General features: G+C 42.6%; 1 protein-coding gene across 28 annotated transcripts in view; it reads left to right on the forward strand.

Annotated features, from left to right (window-relative positions):
- Window positions 1-20137, forward strand: part of AOPEP (aminopeptidase O (putative)) — a 343279-nt gene that overhangs the window by 220539 nt on the left and 102603 nt on the right. For 27 of the 28 annotated variants that reach the window (XM_045043607.1, XM_045043608.1, XM_045043612.1 and 24 more), the window contains one exon: window positions 10125-10168. In XM_045043607.1, coding sequence (XP_044899542.1) covers window positions 10125-10168 — 44 coding nt within the window. Of the gene's footprint in view, window positions 1-10124; window positions 10169-14681; window positions 20028-20137 lie in introns of those variants that run through there. The other variant, XM_045043616.1, reaches the window with a different exon arrangement.

The following is a 20137-nucleotide window of genomic DNA, read 5'->3' on the forward strand; positions in this document are numbered from 1 at the left end:
CGCTGTAATTTCAGAACATTTTCATCACCCCCAAAAGAAGCCTCCAATCCATTAGCAGCCACCGCCCCGTTTCCATCTCCCCCCAGTGCTAGGCAACCACTAACCTACTTTCTGTCTCCGTGGATTTGCCTGTTCTGGACCTTCCGTGAAAATGGAGTCATATCATATGTGGCCTTTTGCGCTGGATTCTTTCATGTAGTACAGTGTGTTCAAGGTTCATGTTGTAGCACGTAGCAGTACTTCATCTTTCTTTTTTAATTTTAGTTTTTACCCTTTAAACTTGGGTAAAATGTACATAACAACATTTACCATTGGAACCATTTTGAAATGTGTAGTTCGGTGCATTAAGTACATCCACATTGTTGTGCAGCTGTCACCGCCATCCATCTCTAGAATGTTTTGATCTTCCCAGATTGAAACTTGTATCCATTAAACAGTAACTCCACATTCTTTTCTTCCCCCAGCCCCTGGCCACCATCATTCTACTTTCCACCTCTATGAGTTTGACTACTCATGAGTTTGAATCGTACGATACTTATTCTTTTATGTCTGACTTATTTCACTCAGCATGTCTTCAAGGTTTATCCATGTTGGAGCACATGTCAGAATTTCCCTCCTTTTTATGACTCAATATTCCATTGTATGTATCTAACCACATTTTGTTCTTCCATCCATCTGTTGATGGATGCTTGGGTTATTTACACCTTCTGGTTCTTGTCAATAATGCTGCTTTGAACATTAGTATACAAATATCTTTTGACTCCCTGCCTTCTTATCTTTTAATTATATTTGAGGAATTGCCATACTGTTTTCCACAGCAGCTGTATCATTTTACATTCTTACCGGCAGTACACAAGGGTTCCTATTTCTTCACATCCTTACCAACACTTGTTCTGTTTTGTTTTGTTTTGTTTTGTTTGTAATAGCCATCCTAGTGGGTGTGAAGTGGTTTTAATTTGCATCTTTCTGAGAATTAATGATGTTGAGCATTTTTTAAAGTGGCTCCACCCTCAAGACTTGAACTCATGACCCTGAGATCAAGAGACCAGTGTTCTACCCACCGAGCCAGCAAGGCACCCCGATATTGAGCATCTTTTCATGGCCTTTTGTGTATCTCCATTGGAGAAATGTCTATTTAGATTTTTTGCCAATTTTTCATTTGGGTTGTCTCTTATTTTTGAGTTTTAAGAGTACTTAGTATATTCTAGATTCGGGTCCCTTTTCAAATATGTGATTTGCAAATGTTCTTTCTCATTTTATGGGCTGTCTTTTCACTTTCATGATAATGTCCTTTGTAGCACAAAAACTTTTAATTTTGATCAAGTCCAATTTATCTTTTTTATCTTGGATGCTTATACATTAGCTATGATATGTAAGAAACCATTACCTAATTGAAAGTTGTGAAGATTGACTCTTATGTTTTCTTCTAAGTGTTTTATAGCTTTAGCTCTTACATTTAGGTCTCTTATCCATTTGAGTTAATTTTTATATATGGTGTGAGGTAGGGATGTAACTCCATTCTTTTGCATGTGAATATTCAGTTGTCTCATGACCATTTGTTGAAAAGATTATTCTTTCCCTCCATTGAATTGTCTTGGCATCCTTGCTGAAAGTCAGTTGACTTTATTTTATCTACAGTTTATTTCTGGACTATTAATTCCATTCCATCAATCTCTATTTCTGCCAGTACCACAATAAGTTTGGAAATTATGGCTTTTTCACTGACACATACTCATTATAAAAAAAAAAATTCAAGCAATACATAAAAGTACAAAGAAGAATGTGAAATAATATTTAAAATCCCACCACCTATAAATACCCATAATTAATATTAGGTGAACTTCATTCCAGGAATTACACTCTCTATTTCTCCCTTTCTATATGTTATAGATGATATGTATACATGTATCTGGATGTATATCTGTATATAGTGTATATATGTGTGCGTATGTGTGTACACATGTATAGACACAAAGATATATTTTAAAATAATTTTACAGGGGCGCCTGGGTGGCTCAGTCGGTTAAGCCTCCGACTTCGGCTCATGTCATGATCTCACGGTTCGTGAGTTCAAGCCCCGCGTCGGGCTCTGTGCTGACAGCTCAGAGCCTGGAGCCTGTTTCGGATTCTGTGTCTCCCTCTCTCTCTGCCCCTCCCCCGTTCTTGCTCTGTCTCTCTCTGTCTCAAAAATAAATAAACGTTAAAAAAAAATAAAAATAAAATAAAATAATTTTATAAAAATAGGATTATATTGTATGTGCTTTTTAATGAAGTGTTTTCAACTTTATTTTACTTGAATTTAACAAATGAAAAAGAAACTAGTGAATACAAAAAACTTTCCTGAACTTCAGATACATGTAAGAGAGAAAAGAGTCTTCTATAATTAAGAAGGATGATTACAAAAAAGTCTTTGAGGTTGAAATTATTTTTTTCTCTTTAGCTATTTATTTTCTTTTTAGAAAGCATTTGTTTATTCACTTCTGTAAAAGCTGAAGAAATTAGCAGTTATGTATTTCTACTACTTTTCCCCCAATTTGAAACTTTTCTTAGTGAATATTTTCACATAGTTAAGGTTTATATCCTTTACAGTATGTGCTGTAGCCATACTTTTAACAGTTGTATAGTCTTAGCTCTGTATGTAAAGGACTTCACTTTCACCCCCTGTCACTATTTCATGCTTATGTATTTAGGAGTGCCATATTTTGATTTGACTTTTTGTTGGCTGGACTTGTTATCAAATTGATGTTCAAGTTTAAGACTCACTGCTTCTGTGATTTTTGAGTTCGTATGTGCTTGAGAATGTTTGTTGCCTTTATAGTTGAATTACAAACTGGATTGGTATAAGATTCTCGGGTCACATTTTCATTTCCTCAGAACTTTGTGGATATTGCTTAACTTGCCTCCTGACATTAATAAAGCTGTAGAAACTACTTTTTCCTCTATATACCACTCAGATGAAAGAAAGATTCTTTTTCTTTTATCTGTGACATTTAGTAATTGACTCAGAAAATAGCTCGGTGTCTATGAGTCTGCATCAGTTTTATGTTTTTGTTTGTTTTTCCCTAGAAAGGAGTGTGCACTTCCAGTTTTACCTTCTGTTCTTCCTTCTTTTGGTAAAATTGTCTTAGCTGTATGTTTAAACACATTTGGGTTTTTTTCCCTTGAAGGGTCCTGAATTTCAAGGTTACCAGTTATCCTTATGTTACATCATCTTTGTTTTGTTTTTTGGGAGAGAGGATGCAAGTGAGCGAGGGCAGAGAGAGAGAGAGAGAGAGAGAGAGAGAGAGAGAGAAGCAGGCCTCTCCTGAAGGTGGGGCTTGTGTTCACCCAAAGCAGGGCTTAAGATCACCTGATGTGGGGACTTGAACCCACAAACCATGAGATCATGACCTGAGCTGAAGTCAGATGCTTAACAACTGAACCACCCAGGCACCTGCCTCTATTTTATATCATCTTTGCCTTCCATATCTTTTATTTTCTAATTGCTTTTGTCTTTTTGTTCTTGATGGCCTGTGTTTATCTCAAATGATATTATTTTTGTTATTAATGTTGTTATAACATTATAGCAATTTTTTTTCTTTAATGTCTGTTTTTATTGCTGTTTCTGTATTATTGGTGCTCCTGTACTGGTATTATTTTGGTCCTTAATTTATTTTCTTTGCTTAGAAATCTCTCTTTTCATCTCATTTCATTGGTTTGTCATCTTGTGTCTGAGCTTTCATTTTACTGACTTTATGTTCTTATTATAATCTTTAAATTATTTTATAGTGTAAATGTTCATAGAGAATTTTCTTCTGTTCCTTAGATTAGGTTTTCTTCAAGACTGGAGTCTTTGTCTTTTATTTTATGTTTCTTGGTTCTTTCTCTCTCTTTATGTGGGTTTTTGTGCATTAATTTGCATAGTTGCCATACTTTTCTTCTTGCTCATTCTCAGTATAAGTAGCCCTGTCCTGACCTTTTATTTATTCTCATATGTATTAGAACTTTGTTCTTGATTTCTTTCCCAACTTGTCATAGACATGTTTTCTTTCCCTCTGAGCTACAGTTTAAACGTTGGGTGTTAGTGCACAGAGAGAGTGAAGGGCAAGAGCTCCACTTGGAGCTACATACAGCTTTTGTTGCAAAAATTTGGCTGCACTAACTCTTGAAATTCTGTTAAATGTCCCCAGCAAAGATTCTCATCACCTAATTTGGGTGCAGCTTTTTCCCACTGCAGGTACTCTGTCAATAGTGTTCCTGCAGTTCTGCTTGGATCTCTAGAAGCTATACAGTCCATCAAAGAGCATCCTCCTCAGTTGTTTATTTCCCAGGTTTTGCTTATCTCTCTCTAGTAAACATTTCTAGTCCCTTCATGGTCAAAAAGATATATAAAATAAAAAATAAATAAAAAGAAGAAGAAGGAGGAAGAGGACTCGGTGGTGGTGGTGGTAGAGGAAAGGTAAAGATAGTCCTGTTTCTTTCCAAATGTGTGGGTATCTGTGAGAATTTTCAGGGTTTGAGCAATTTACCAGTCCCACTACTGCTAAGCATGAGGTTGCGTGGTGCAGAGGGAGGGCTTAAGGCTGTGTTGGATTCTTATGTTTCTTTCCTTACTATTGTCTCCTTTTCAAATTTATGCCGTGACGCTGTACTTCTTTCCTTGTTTAGATGCTGCCGGTGCCATTTTTTGTCTTTTTTTTTTTTTTTAATTTTTATTTTTTGATGGTTTTTTGTTTTTTGGTTTTTTTTTTTTACTTGTTAATGATGAGTAAGGCTGTGATCCAGGTTCTTTGCTCAGAAGTCCTTCAGGGGTACCTGGGTGGCTCAGTCGGTAAAGTGTCTGGCTTCGGCTCAGGTCATGATATCGCCCTCTGTGAGTTCGAGCCCCGCGTCGGGCTCTGTGCTGACAGCTCGGAGCCTGGAGCCTGCTTCGGATTCTGTGTCTCCCTCTCTCTCTGCCCCTCCCCCTGCTCATGCTCTGTCTCTCTCTGTCTCAAAAACAAATAAAAACATTTAAAAAAATTAAAAAGAAGTCCTTCAATTTCTTCTTTTTCCAGTTTACTTCTTAATCATATCCCTTGTGAAACCCCACCTGTCCAATATTTTATGGTATTACCATCTTCCCAGTCCCCACTACATGTTAACAATGACTTCTTGCTGACCAGTTCATTTCTCAGTTCTTACCCTGCCAACCCTGTCCTTGCTTAAATTATTTGGTTATTTGTTTTGCCTCTCCTACCTCCCTCTCCCCATGACCATGGTAATTATTCATAAAACATCTGAAAGAAATCACTAGTCCTGTGCAATTATCAAGCCATTGTCAGTTTGTCTGGTAGAATATATGTGTACCTGGTTTTTATTGAATATTTTTACCAGGACTTAAAAAAAAAAAAAGAAATTACCAAATTAGCCTTGTGCCAAAAATTAGTGTATTTTTTTTTAATCATGCCTAATTCACTGTTATTAGGTATTAATCAAACTAAGCTATCTGGGACTGACCTGATTATATAGGTTATTACAAGAATAAGAATATAGATTATTATGACAGTAGGAAATGACAAAATATTCACAAGGAATGTATTTTTTGATTGGGATGAGGGCTTGTAACAATTTCCAAGGATCTAGATAAAAGTTTGTCCTAGCCCACTGTCAAAACAACAGGGGTTTTGGGTTTTGGGTTTGGTTTGGTCTGCCTTTGGTTTTAATCTTTTTTTCAGGCATACTGTAGAGGTGACAAACTGGGACTCTGGCATTTGTTGCTAGCTAACTTTGTCAATGATCCTAGAATCAGGCTTTAAGGAAAGTCCTCCTTGTCCAGTTAAGATTTGTAACTTAAAATTCAGCCAACATGTTGAAGGGAAGAAAGAAGCTGGATGGAAGAATTCAAAAGAGGTAGTGAAGGAAAGAATAACCATAGGAGACATTTTTCCTTTTATGTCTTCCTGTTGTGAGAAGAGGGGGAAAGCTTCTATCATGAGTGCACTCTGGGGTATATGCCAATTTCCAAAAAGAGCCAGGAAAACTAGCAGGTTGTGGTTAATGATTAGGTCTATAAAAGGAGTAAGAAGGACCAGCAGGGTTGATTCCATTGATACAGCAATGGGGACAAGAATGTCTTTGGATTGGATGGATCTAGCACTGTGGATGGCATTCACACAGCCCATGGGAATACAGGCACCATGACTTAGAGATGCTCGAGGTGTTGGGGTTTTGTGATCCATCGTGATCCTCTAGACCTGTTGTCCCCAGCATTGGTTGGAAGCCACCAGCAAGCTGCCATGTGACCTGCAGGTCTCAACCCTGAGGCAGGATGAGGCAGATGACCACCTGCTTTCTTAAAAATGAAGCAAGGTTTCTTGGAGACCTCCAATACTTTTCCTATATTCACACAAAATTCTGGAACATTGTGTTCCGTAGTCCTATAAAGAAAGATCCAATTGTGATTGAAAAATGCAAAAGGGAAGAATTAAAGTTAACTCTGAATTACCTGCTTCTCCTGTAGTTAAATTCTCCTCCTTGTCATTGAGTTAACGTCACTTTCTCTCCTATATAATTGAGCATAAATTACTGAACGAATATGGAATGAGTCAGTATGGACTATAAGGAGATGATGAAGCAAACTTAGTAAATTATAATTATGGCACTCAGATTAAAAAAATTTTTTTAATGTTTATTTATTTTTGAGAGAGAGAGTGTGAGTAGGGGAGGGGAAGAGAGACAGAGGGAGACACAGAATACAAAGCAGGCTCCAGGCTCTGAGCTGTCAGCACAGAGCCCGACGTGGGACTTGAAACCACAAGCTGTGAGATCATGATCTGAGCTGAAGTCTGATGCTCAACTGACTGAGCCACCCAGGCATGCCTCAGCACTCAGATTTTTACGAAGCAAGAATACTATCAGTAAGCCAATGAAAGAAATATTTGCAAAGTAATCAGTATACCAGATTGTGACAAATTAATTTCTAAATTAACTTTTTTACAAAATAATTATTTAAATTATAAAACTTTGGCTCAGGCCATGATCTCATGGTTCACAGGTTTGAGCCTGCATTGGGCTCTGTACTGATAGCTCGGAGCCTGCTTGGGATTCTGTGTCTCCCTCTCTCTCTGCCCCTTCCCTGCTTGTTCTCGTTCTCTCTCTCTCTCTCTCTCTCTCTCTCTCTCTCTCTCAAAAATAAATAAACATTTTAAAAAATTAAATTATAAAAATAATGACTTTAAGAACCTCAAACAAAAATAATTCCTCACAGGGGCACCTGGGTGGTTCAGTCGGTAAGTGTCCAACTTCAGCTCAGGCAGTGATCTCACAGTTCATGAGTTCGAGCCCCGCATCGGGCTCTGTGCTGACAGCTCAGAGCCTAGAGCCTGCTTCAGAGTCTGTGTCTTCCTCTCTGTCTGCTCCTCCCCCACTCACACTCTGTCTCTCTCTCTCAAAAATAAATATACATTAAAAATTTTTTTAAATAATAATTCCTCACATTCTAGATATTATTCATTTCCTCTTTTTTCTCCCTATATCTACTGAAGGTGCTAGGAAGGACTTTAAAACATTTTTTTTTCAACGTTTATTTATTTTTTGGGGGGACAGAGAGAGACAGAGCATGAACGGGCGAGGGGCAGAGAGAGAGGGAGACACAGAATCGGAAACAGGCTCCAAGCTCTGAGCCATCAGCCCAGAGCCCGACGCGGGGCTCGAACTCACGGACCGCGAGATCGTGACCTGGCTGAAGTCGGACGCTTAACTGACTGCGCCACCCAGGTGCCCCTAGGAAGGACTTTAGATGTGAGGCATTATTCTGTTTGGAGTTGTCCTTTTCCATTCTAACTACACAATACATTTTTTAAAAATTAGTTTTGTTGCTCTTTGTATCATTTATTGTAGGTGAAGCAGCAGTAGACAAATAATAACTTGGAAGGAGAAGGGAGGTTAGGAGAAATAAACCTTTCATTAGTATTCCAACTAGAGAGACTTTGCCTGTGGAAGAAATGGCCTTAACCACCTGTAAACACACAGAAAGGGATGGCGGCTATGCTTGGTGCCATGATGGAGAGAGAACACCTTGTCATACAAATTGTTTGCAGATTTCCATTCCCCTGCAGTTCCATCTGTTTGTAATATGAAGGTCAGTGCTGCTTCCATCTTGCACCGTGACTTAGATGGATCTCATCAGAGCCCCGAGCTGACCCTGGATCTGAAGACTTGGTTCTTGGGGCTGGGGCAGAGGATGGGGCTTCTTTCTGAAGAGAGTCATTTGGTGGTGTCTTATTTGATCAGTTGGGCTCACACACAGGTCCCTCTTTAAAGGACCTATTTTAAAAGGTTGTTTTCAATTTATTAAAAGAAAAACTTCATGCGTAGACCTTGTTTATTGTTCAATATCAAGCCCCTAGAAACTTTAATATTCATCTTCTCTCTTTCATATTCTACATTTATCCAGACTGAGTATTATCAAACTCTGCAGATAACTTAGGGTTAACACTAGTCTGGGGTCACTCAGCAAATAAAAATGCATAACATCCACTTACATTCAAATTTCAGATAAAAAGCAAATAATTTTTTAGTGTAAGTATGCTCCCAATCTAACTGATCATCCTGTATTTTATCTGACAAACCCAGTTGAGACCAAATCGAGATTCTAGAATTAGATGGGCTGAAAAGATTGGTCACAGTACTTAAGGTGCCAATTAAATATAAATGTAACTTTAAACATTTATATGTGAAATTTTTAGGCCTATGGTATTGTGATTATGTTTTTATTTTTATTTTTTTAATGTGTGTTTATTTATTTATTGGGGGGGGGGAGAGAGAGAAAGCGAGCTCCTGCCTGAGAGCAGGGGAAGGGCAGGAAGGGATAGAGAATCCCAGACAGGCTCCGTGCTATCAGCGAGGAGCCTGACGAGGGGCTTCATCCCGTGAGTTGTGAGATCATGACCTGAGCCAAGATCAAGAGTTGGCCACTTAACCAACTGACACTCAGGTGCCCCATGGCTATTTTTTTTTTAATGTTTATTTATTTTTGACAGAGACAGAGACAGAATGCAAGTGGGTTAGGGGCAGAGAGAGAGGGAGACACAGAAGCAGAAGCAGGCTCCAGGCTCTGAGCTGGCAGCACAGAGCCCGACGCGGGGCTCGAACTCACGAGCTCTGAGATCATGACCTGAGCCGAAGTCGGACGCTCAACCGACTGAGCCACCCAGGCGCCCCATGGCTATTTTTTTTTAAAGAGTCCTTATCTTTTAGATAATTTATTGAAACATTGATTGATGCAGTTGTGTAACATTTGGGATTCACTTCTGAATAATACAGGAGGCAGGTAAGAGGTTAAGGTGGATTGGCCATGGGTTGATGGGTACATGAAGGTTAATTATACTCTTCTCTACTTTTGAGTGTGTTTGAAATTTTCCATCATAAAGGGAAAAATGAGTGTGTCTTAAGTCATACCTTTAGTTTAGAAAAATCTATTAGTGAAAGATCCTAAATGTGAAATAATTGACGTTTTCACAGCAGCATGGAAGAGGCTGCAGGTGGAGGCATGGGCCCATGAAACATTTTGTAATTGTGACATCTTTGTTCCTCCACTGGGGTATTAATTGTCTTGATTTTTGTCTTCATCTTTTTTTTTTTTAAGTAATCTTTACACCCAACGTGGGTCTTGAACTCACAACCTTGAGATCAAAAGTCACATGCTCCACCAACTGAGCGAGCCAGGTGCCTGTCTTTATCTTTCCTTAGAGTAATGCAAGAATGTTGCAAGTTAGTCACTAGCCCCTTGGCCTTGTGATTGTCCAGTTGTAACAGGATCTCTAGGGAAAGCTCATGACGAGAACGTGGTTAAGTAGGGAGAGGATGGGGCCTTTTGAAAATAGTTAAACATGAAATAAAATAAACTGGTGGGTTAGGTCAAAATAACAAACAGTACATTTTTCAATTTGTTTGTGGGTTTTACAAAACAAATCTCTTTAACTGATTGGATTGAAGCCCTGGTAAATTAATAAATACAATATATCATATAATAAGTCAACATAGGCCTGGCTTCCCTACCAGGTAAGCTGTCAGCAGCTGGGAGCACCCGGTCTCTGGCATGATTCCGGACAGAGTTATTTATTGATGGACATCTTTAATGGTTTGCTTTTTTCTTATTCCAGGATTTCCTTCAAATGCTGTTGGAGAACATCCCAGAAGAAAAAAGGTGAGGACCAATTTAGGAATTAAGAGCCCGGTTTTACTTTTAATGTTAAAAAAGGATCCTGCCGTTGTTTGGCTTGTTACAATCTAGAAAATTCAATCTTCCTCCCTTAACTAACTCCCTCCCAGGCGGAGGGAGTCCCAGGACAGTCAACCAGACCGAGAGTGAGGCCCAGGTGGGTGTTGGGAGTTAGGGCATGCAGCCTTGGGAGGGCCCAGAATAGATGAGCCCTGAAAGTAGTGTAAGAGGCAAGCCAAGGACACTTTGTGGCCTTAGTTACTGTGAAAAAGAATGGAGAAGAGGAGAGTTCTAGGTTAGGGTTCTCTAGTTAATGTAGCTTAATATAAGGAAATACTGTTTAATTGAAGGTAAAAACATAGTGTAGTAATAAGAGCCTGGGATTTGAAGTCAAGTTCTCCTAGGTTCTTACATCACTGTGGCTCCTTCCTAGATCTGAGATTCGGAGCACGTTACTTCATGCCTCCAAATTTCAGTTTTTCACCCTTGGGAGGATTAAAGGATATAATACCTGTGAAAAGTAGGTGCTCAATCAATGATTGATACAGTTAAAACAATAGTCATGTTCCGTGCATCAGTCACTGTATATACAGTAAGTCATTTAATCCTTATTACAGTCCTCCACCACCACCACCATTATCATAATGGTTAATTTTTTTTTTATTTTTTTAATTTTGTTTTAGACAGAGAAAGAGCAAGCAGGGGAGTGGGGCAGAGAGAGGGAGAGAGAGAATCTTAAGCAGGCTCCATGCTCAGCACAGAGCTCAACGTGGAGCTCAATCCCACAACCATGAGATCACTACCAGAGCCAAAATCAAGAGTCGGATGCTCAACTGGCTGAGCCACCCAGGCACCCCATCATAGTGGTTATTGTGAGCCAGCACTCATTGGAAGGTTTCTATATGCAGACACTCAGTTAACCTTCCATCCAACACCGTTTGGTGCATTACATGCCTGCTCCTATTTTACCAGTAAGAGGACTGAGGCACGAGGAGCTGACCATGTACAGGAGGAGGAGGTTTAGGACCTACATCAAAGTTTAGACTAGGTTCATTCCAACCCTCTCCTTCTAATTTCCTGTCTTCATTTAGACAGTAAAAGTGAATACCCTGAAACATAATTTCTAATAGCAAAATTGGTATTTAACCTTAAAGGGGGGCATCTTGAGAAATCAAACATTTCTTTGAAGTGGAGCCAATGTTCCTCTCGTTTCTGACCCACAGATTTAACTATGTTTTTATGCTCACACTGGGTCTCCAAATGTGGAAATGAATTCTTTCACACAGACACTACTTGGACCCACACAAGGTCGTCTTCCATGTAGGTGGGCCAGTCTTCAAGGCACTCCAGATGAATGTCTTAAAGGGAAGGTGGCAGGGTTTATGCCACCAGAAGATGACATATAGTTTCAGGGGAGTTTCCAGGGGCTGTGAAGACATGAAGATTTTTTTCTAAGTGTTAGATTTTTGCCTGCCCTTTTGTCTTAACTCCCATCTTTCACCTTCTAATTCCAATTCCAATTCTACTTCTAATTCCAATTAGCCACTTACTTTTAAAAATTAGATGTGGGGGTGCCTGGGTGGCTTATTTGGTTAAGCGTCTGACTGTTGGTTTTGGCTCAGGTCATCATCGTGCGGTTCGTGGGTTTGAGGCCCGCATTGGGCTCCGTGCTGTTAGTGCAGGGCCTGCTTGGGATTCTCTGTCTTACTCTCTCTCTCTGCCCCTCCCCTACTAACTCACTCTGTCTCTCTCTCTCAAAATAAATAAACTTTAAAAATAAAATAAAATTAGATGTGAACACACACACATAAAGCAAACCAGTGCACCATACAGAATGAACATACCTCTATTATTTGATAAATTCCTTTATTTCTACCTCTTCATGTTCATGCCTTTTGATGCTGTAGGAAGTCTTATACGGGGAGATTGCATGGAGCTTAGTAATTGGCCAAGATAATTAGCTTTTCAGGAGGCTGCTCCTGAAGGAAGTGTGGTTTGTTTTGGAAAGTCTAAAATGTTTCAGATTTACAATCCTTTCTTTTAAAGCAGAGATATGGGTTTTCTTTATGCAAAAATCACATCAGATGTGGCCATTATTCCTAAGGTCAAGAACAACAGTATATATATATATATATATATTTTTTTTTTTTCTTTTCTTCTGTACCTCCCTGAAATAAGTTTTCATGCCCTCTGGTAGAATTAAGCAGTTTCCTTAGAAGCTAATGCAAGAAAAAAAAAAAGAAAATTAATAGAAATGGTGTATTGCTGTTACCGAAGTCTGTTACTATGCATTCTTTCAGAAGAACCTCTTAGGGCACAAATACAGCAAATTTCATGGAAGCAACAAAGTGCATTTTTGGTTTGGGAAGTCTTTCTTTTCATCCTCTTGCTACTGAGGTTATGAAGTTCATTTGGATGGCCCTGAGCCCTCTGGCTCCAGGGGACCTGGATTTTATCATTGTGAATATTTATTGAGGGACATTCTGTTGGACCCATCAAGAGACTTTTGTTGCGATTGTGGAAGAGCCCCGTCTGTTTGATAGTGGCCACCGACCACCAACCTTCACCATTGGAGAGGATGCCTCTCCCAGTTAGGATCATGTGTTGGCTAGCAGGCTTAAGCTTCTTTGTGAAAGTCCCCTTAAAAGTTAACATCATTTCCTCCCTACAAGGAATCTGTTTCAGCAAGTATACCAGAATAGTTTTTGAGACTCAAACATCTTTCCTGCTAACTAAACTGAGAATCTAATTCAGCTATTAAAACAGACCGTTTGCCCTTTTACCTATGCAGCATATTGTACCAATTTTATCTGGGTCTCCGAAGGCCCCACACCTACCCCCAGAGCTTCTAATCTGTGGCTCTGCTGCAAACTGATCCCTGGGCACATCTGTTAGGCACGTGAGCCATTCTGATCGGGACAAGGTTCTTCAGATTAGACCAGTTAGTGTTCAGGAGCCAGCATCCTGTGTGTCATAGTGCTTTTGCGTTGTTCTTTTGCTTTGATTAATTTAACATTATCTCTTGAGCACCTCCCATACCAGGCTTTATATAAAGGCTGGACACTAGGGGATAGGAAGGAATAGATTCCATGCCCAGCCCGCAGGGATCTCCTAATCCACTGCTGAAGATACACGTGAAACATATCATTATGACTCCTGGGAGTGCTCCTGGGAGTTTCAGACTCCTCCAAATACAGGGAAAGACCCCCCATGTCCTAGCCTCGAGCCTGGAGGCAAGGAAGTACCTCTGAAGGTTTAAAGTAGGAGAGTGCCATCAGCAGGTTTGAAAGATACTGGGGCGGGGGGTCGGGGGGAATTGCTGTGGAAGATAGATGTGGGTGGGAGGGACTGGAAGTCCACCAATGAGAAACCAAGACAGTTGTTCACCCAGCAAGATCTAGAGCTGGAACCCAGCAGGGGTTGTGGCAGGAGGGTTTGAGAATAATGAGCAGATCTGAGGGATATTCCAGAGGGGCCACAGGTAAGACTTGGTTGGTTGTTTTTGGAGTTATAGGGAGGAGTCCAGCACGACCTGACCTACTTTTCTTGGCCACTCAGTTATTCTCTGAGGTAGCGCTGGAAACATAGCTCGGGGAGGGGAGATTTGTCTCAGGAACCAGTATGGGGCAGAGGGAGTGAAAGGGAGAGGATTTGAAGGTGGAGGGAGGAAGGTGAGGAGCTGTGTTTCACACATCTTCAACGTGAGATTTCTGTTTAAATGCTAATGTTTTATGAGACCAAGGGAAGAAAAAGCTGAAAGGGCTTAGAAGGAAATCCAAACGGATCCTAGGTGCCAACCAGCCCTGATACAAGAGCACCGTGCCCACCTGATACTGCAGCCGTATCAACAGTGGGTCTCATCAATTATTATGTCTGTGTGTGCATGTTCCTATGTTTGGTTTAATTCACTACCCTTCCTCCCCCACAGAGCTAGGGAGTACTTGCTTATAAATGTGACTTCAGCAATCTTCATTATCTACCCGAGCACAAATGACTCCTTTTGATCAAGAAACAAGTAACCATGTGCACGGTTCTGAGATGCACACTATTTGTATCTACCGTAGAGAGAAAACTTAAAGACAAATTATCGGGGTAACTGGGTGGTTCCATTGGTTGGGCGTCCAACTCTTGACTTCAGCTCAGGTCATGATCCCAGGTTTGCAGAACTGAGCCCTGCATTGGGCTCTGTGCGGACAATGTGGAGCCTTCTTGGGATTCTCTCTCTCCCTCTGCCCCTCTGCCCTGCTCATGCTCCCTGTCTCTCTAAAATAAAAAAATTTTAAAAACCAGAACATAAATTACTAAAATTTGAAAATCCATGCAGAATGTCAGTCATGTGCCAAACAAGGGCATTTCCATTTTAGACCAGAGCACTGAGGGTCCCGGTGCTTGAGTGCATCTAGTACCTGCACTTCCAAAGTCCATCCCGTCTGTAGTTTAGTTCACGTGAAATTTGCAAGGGGCTTTAGAAAGTTGCGCAACTTGTGCTTTCCTTTAGAGATATGGAGAGTGTGTGATCTTTGGAACCTCAAGAGGCTGCAGGTGGGAGCCAGAGTGATAAAGACATCTCTTCTGGTCAGCAACAAGCTGAGAGGCACAAGTGGCAGAAACAGCTGATGGTCAGCCCACCCAGCCTCGTCACTCCGCCCTCAGATATCAACTGAACAAGCAATACCACAAGCGCAATACCATTTTCACACATAGCCTGGGTCTATTTCTATGCATGTTAACCTCACAGAGAGAAGAGCCATTGCCTTTAAACTTTCTCAGCTTTAAACACAGCTTATTTCTTTAGCCAGCATTATGCCAGGGCGTCCAGCATATTCTTTCCCCTGCCGTGTTAACTATGTGTGACCACATTTATAGCTCAGAGGGATTGGAGACAGACGCCTGAAATGCAGAGTTGCCTTACAGGATGTAGGAGTACAGAGAGGGAACTCTCCCAGCCGGAGGGTGAAACAACGTGCTGTTCCAGATATCCAGGAGGCCTGGGTAATGAGGCAGAAGTACCGCTCGCTAGTACAAATATGGGGGCATGCATCGTGGGCCTGTGTACTTTTAGCTATCTGTATAAAATCAATTTCCATAGTGATCAGACATGCAGAAGAGTAATTTCCTGTAAGTCCTGGGTCCCAGCGAAGTGGAAATGCTTCTGCTTGTTGTTGTGATGCTTTAAGCCACATGATCTCAGAGGGGAAACATTCACCACTGGCTTAGACTCAGTGTCTTGATTTGAAAAAGCCAACTTTTGCTTTACCATGGCTGTATATCCAAGTCCAGACCTAAAAATTCACCAGCACTGTCACCTCAATAATTATGACAAAACAGCAAAAACTAAGTAATTGTCACTTTTTCCCTCCAAACATGCAGTCCATTTCTTCCTTGCAAATGAAACATTATTGGGGCACCTGGCTGGCTCAGTTGGTAGATCTCTTGATCTTGGGGTTGTGAGTTCAAGCCCCATGTTGGGCAGTGAGCCTACTTAAAAAAAAGTAGGCATTAATCACACATCCCTTATAACTTCTTTGGGAGGTAAAGCCACTTCTAGTACCTTAAAAAATAATGGTTTTTTTAGCAGCTGGAGTTACTGCTTTCATCTTCCTCTCATAGTTCAGCGTCCCATTCCCCATTAGCAATTCCCAAATACGCATCAGTGCGGTTTGACATCTGCATGGCACTGGGAGTCGAGAAACCTGGGTCTTTTCTTTGGCCCTTTGGCCCAACTTTGGCCAGTCTTCTCATGCTGCAGTTTCTCCATCTGCTAGAAGCCACACACAACAATTGACACCCACTTCACAAGGATATTATGAGGAATGAAGTGATAATGGTTATAAGATGCTTTGAACCTTTCCAGAGGAAAGTGATCTGAAAACACATGTTCTTTTCATTCAAGGAAGAGTGTCTTTTGCCCCTGGATGCAGCTGAACAATGAACTCTCCTGCCCTCGCACTTTTGCCCCTCCTAAGGGTCTCTCCATCTCTTTAGAACTGAAATCGAAGGGCAGACAAACAGGGTGACTACAGCAGGGGCCAGGCCACCTTCAGCAGGAGAGACATGAGCAAGAAGGCAGGAGTGTTGGGAGCAAGCACAGGCCCTTCTTTTCCACAGATTTGCCTGCACCGAAAGTCACGACCAACATATCACGATGCCTAGGTTCAGCATAGAAAGAAAACCGGGGGCTTTGTAGCCAGGCAGCATAGACTTGGATCCCAGCTCTTCAAGCACCATCTGTGTGGCCTTGGATAAATCCCTTAACTTCTTGGAATTTGTATTTTCTCATCTCTGAGATGGGGATAATACTATTGGTCTTGCACAAATGTTGTAAAGTGTAAATGAGATTTTCGCTACAGTGCCTGGTACATAGTAGGTGTTCAATAAATAGTAGCTGCTACTTTTATGCCTTTACTTGGTAGTGGACAGAGGAGTTCTTATTTGCTTTGTTTTTGGTGCCATGGTATAGTAGGACCTGTGTGTGCAAATACTAAATATGGCAAAGCAAAATTTGCCTTAATACTTTCCAACGGAATAACCCACACAGTTGGCCTGGTCCATTGTTCAGGTTGTAGACCGTAGCACAAATTGTTCACCAGCATGTATATTCATTCCATGGGGCATCATCCTGCAGAGAGCGATGGGGCCCAGTGTCTGCACATGGTCTCTCACTCATCCAGTTCCACCCTCCACATCCATCCCCAGCACACCACGTCTGTCTAATCCTCCTCACATAGCCTCTCATGTGAACACATTCACAGCCTCCACTTTGGTCTCCCTGCCTCCAGCCTCTTTTCCCTCAGGTACTCTTCCTCGACTCCATTTTGTTTGTGCCATTCTGCAGCCATATTCAGTGCCTCTTTGATGAAGCCCAGGCCCAGGGACAGGGTTTCAGCGTTCTCACAGGTTACCCCTTTTGTTCCCTCACCTCATTCCGTGTGCCAGCCCAGGTGACCATGGCTTTGCGCTTTCCTGCTTCAGCTCCCTTTACCTGCATGCACTTTCCTTCTCTTTTACTGGTCCTGCTCCATCACTGGGCACAGCACAGCCTTCCTCCATGACGTGGTCCAAGCTTTGCTTCCTTTAGGAAGACTCCTGGCATGCCTGAGTGGTGCAGTCAGTTAAATCAAACTCTTGATTTCGTCATGATCTCACGGTTTGTGGGATCGAGCCCCGTGTAGGGCTCTGCACTGACAGCACAGAGCCTGCTTGGGACTCTCTCTTTCCCTCTCTCTCTGCCAGCAGCCTACTTGCATGAGCATACTCTGTCTCTCAATATAAATAAATAAGCTTCAAAAAAAAAGGCTCCCCTAACACACCTCCCACTGTCCTCCTTCTAGCTGTCGCACCTGATGCAGCTGGTGCCCCTTCCACACATAGTCCCACCTCTCCGCACAGGCCCTGGCAGCACGGTGACTATGTCTGTTGTGTGTCCCTACCAGACAGGCCCCAGGGTTTCCAATCTGAGCCTTCCCCAGAACCCTGTGCCCTATAGATCTATGCAGGGAATGAACGCCCGCCTGCAGGAGGCACTGCCTGTTCTTCAGTTTTCTCTGGTGAAGACTGGGCCTTGCTCAGTAGCATTCCAGGACTCAACTCCTCAGCCCCTCCCCATGCCACCCCTAACAACGTGGTTTTAAGCTAAAATTCCCTGAAGGAAATTTATGTCCGTGCTCTTACTCCTCCACGGGGAGGCACAACAGCTGTTCGCCATCTTTTGTAAAATCACTCAAAAATGGCCATGAAGTCACTCCCAGACTTCTCTTCTTCAGGACATTTAATCCCAGTTCCCTTGACCTCCCTTGCGGATCCAATGCACTCGGCCCTTTGATCCTCACTGCCACTCTTGTCTAAATCCTTTCTAAATTCCCTGTCTTCCTCTCAAGTTGTGCAAGGTTTAAGAATGCCTGTTTTTCTAGAATGCCACAGCACAACAGAGCTCAGGTCAGAGTGAGCCTCTTGCTTTGGCTTTCCTGAGTTCGCTGGAAGGATGGCGACAGGAGCTTTTGGCCCCAGGGCTCCTGACCCAGGAAAGGAAGCAGATGAATGGGCGGCTTAGGAGAAGCTTCAGCAAAGCTTCTGGGAAGGAAAGACAGGAAGAAAGCAGGCATGCCTCTCAATCAGGACAGACAACTTAGAGCACCAGCAGATCCCCCCCCCCACCCACAGTTGTTGAGGCCCCAGGGCAGGAACCCAGCACCACCAAATGACCCGCCCTCCTGAGTGCCAGACAAGGTGGGAATGGTCTGCATTTGTTCCAAACGAGCAGGCCTTGCATGGAGCACCTTGTCTTCAGTGGAAATTATACAGTCTCTGCCTTTGCAGCCCCTCACATTTCCTTAGACAATAAGACCACTTTGAGTTTCCTCAGATACTTCTCCAAGAGGCCCCTTCAGCCCTGCCTACTCCCCCCAGCAGATCAATCAGGCCCGTTACAGGCATTTCCAGCACTGCTCCGTGCCACCAACCAAGCTCAAAAAGGAACAGTGACCTGGATTTAAGGTGTTCTGGGAGCCACCTCCTCTCTTCCAGTCATCCACCCACCCCTGCCCCATGTGCTGCACACACACACACAGGCACATGAGTGCACATGTGCATGCACACACATCTCTACACTCTCATGGTCATGAGGGGGAGCTTGGCCACTCACACCTGGATTGATGCTGCTAACTGGCCACAAAGAGGTGGGGCAAGGCTCAGGGACAGTGGCACCTGGTGGTACCTGCACACGAGGCACATCCAATAATTCCACTGAGTCTGGGAACCTGGATGAGCCCAGGGTGAGCAGCCTTGGGAGGTCGTCACTCTCCCCTTCTCCACCGCTGGCCTCTCCCCTTCCCCTGCTGTTCATCCCACAGATGGACATCACCTTGAAAATGAATCCAAACCGCTTTGTCTGTGTAGTCCCTCTTGCCCCCTGTTTTGTTTGGAAATACCAACAGCTGAGCCCTTCAGCAACCTTGGCTTTTGCACTGGCCCCGGGAAGACCAAGGCACCCAGCGACTTGCTTCTCACTGGGGAAGAAAAAAGAAGTGAAAATATCAGCCCGGCCCCCTCTTCCCCACCCCCACCCACTTTTCCCTCCTCCCTTTCCCACCACTTCCCAGCCTGGGAGGTGAAAGGAGCGCTGGCCTTCAGTACCCTCACAATGCAGACAGCACTGTATCTTTCCACAGCTTCTCTGCAACCCCTAAAGGGAGGGAGGAAAGGGATATTCTATATATATACAGTTTTTTAACGTTTTGGAGCCTAACACCTTGGGAATCTCTTACTGGGAAAGGTAATTTTTAAATTAAAAGGGAATATTTCTTATTGAGTCCACTGTGAAATGTGTTTTCACTCATTCCAATAAAAAATACCAGTGGGAATCGTCTTACACCAGGAACTGGTCTCCGTTCTGGATTTAGAGAAGTGAGTAAAACAGACATTAGACCCTGATCTCAGAGAGCTTCAACCCAGCGAGGGGACAGGTAAAGGGCAAGTGGTTAAATAAATGACAGTTACAAACTGATGAATGCTGTGGCGCAGGGGACAGGGAGCACAGTGGGTGTCACACACAGCCTGGGAGAGGGCTTGGGAAAGGCCTCTGCGAGCAGAGATACGGGGCATGAGTGGGAGTTATCTAGAAGTGGGCTGGGGTTGCTTTAAACGTCATTAGCCCAGGAAGACAGGAAGACACAACCTAAGGTCTCTTGACCCTAAATATACTGGATATTTCACAAATGTAAGGAGTATTCAAATCAGCAGGACCTGAAACCAAAAGAATTTCAGCTGGGGCGCCTGGGTGGCTCAGTCGGTTGAGCGGCCGACTTCAGCTCAGGTCATGATCTCACGGTCCGTGAGTTCGAGCCCTGCGTCGGGCTCTGTGCTGACAGCTTGGAGCCTGGAGCCTGTTTCAGATTCTGTGTCTCCCTCTCTCTCTGCTCCTCCCTCGCTCATTCTCTTTCTTTCTCCATCTCTGAA

The sequence above is a fragment of the Felis catus genome, chromosome D4, assembly GCF_018350175.1.
Source record: "Felis catus isolate Fca126 chromosome D4, F.catus_Fca126_mat1.0, whole genome shotgun sequence".
NCBI classification, from domain to species: Eukaryota; Metazoa; Chordata; class Mammalia; order Carnivora; family Felidae; genus Felis; species Felis catus.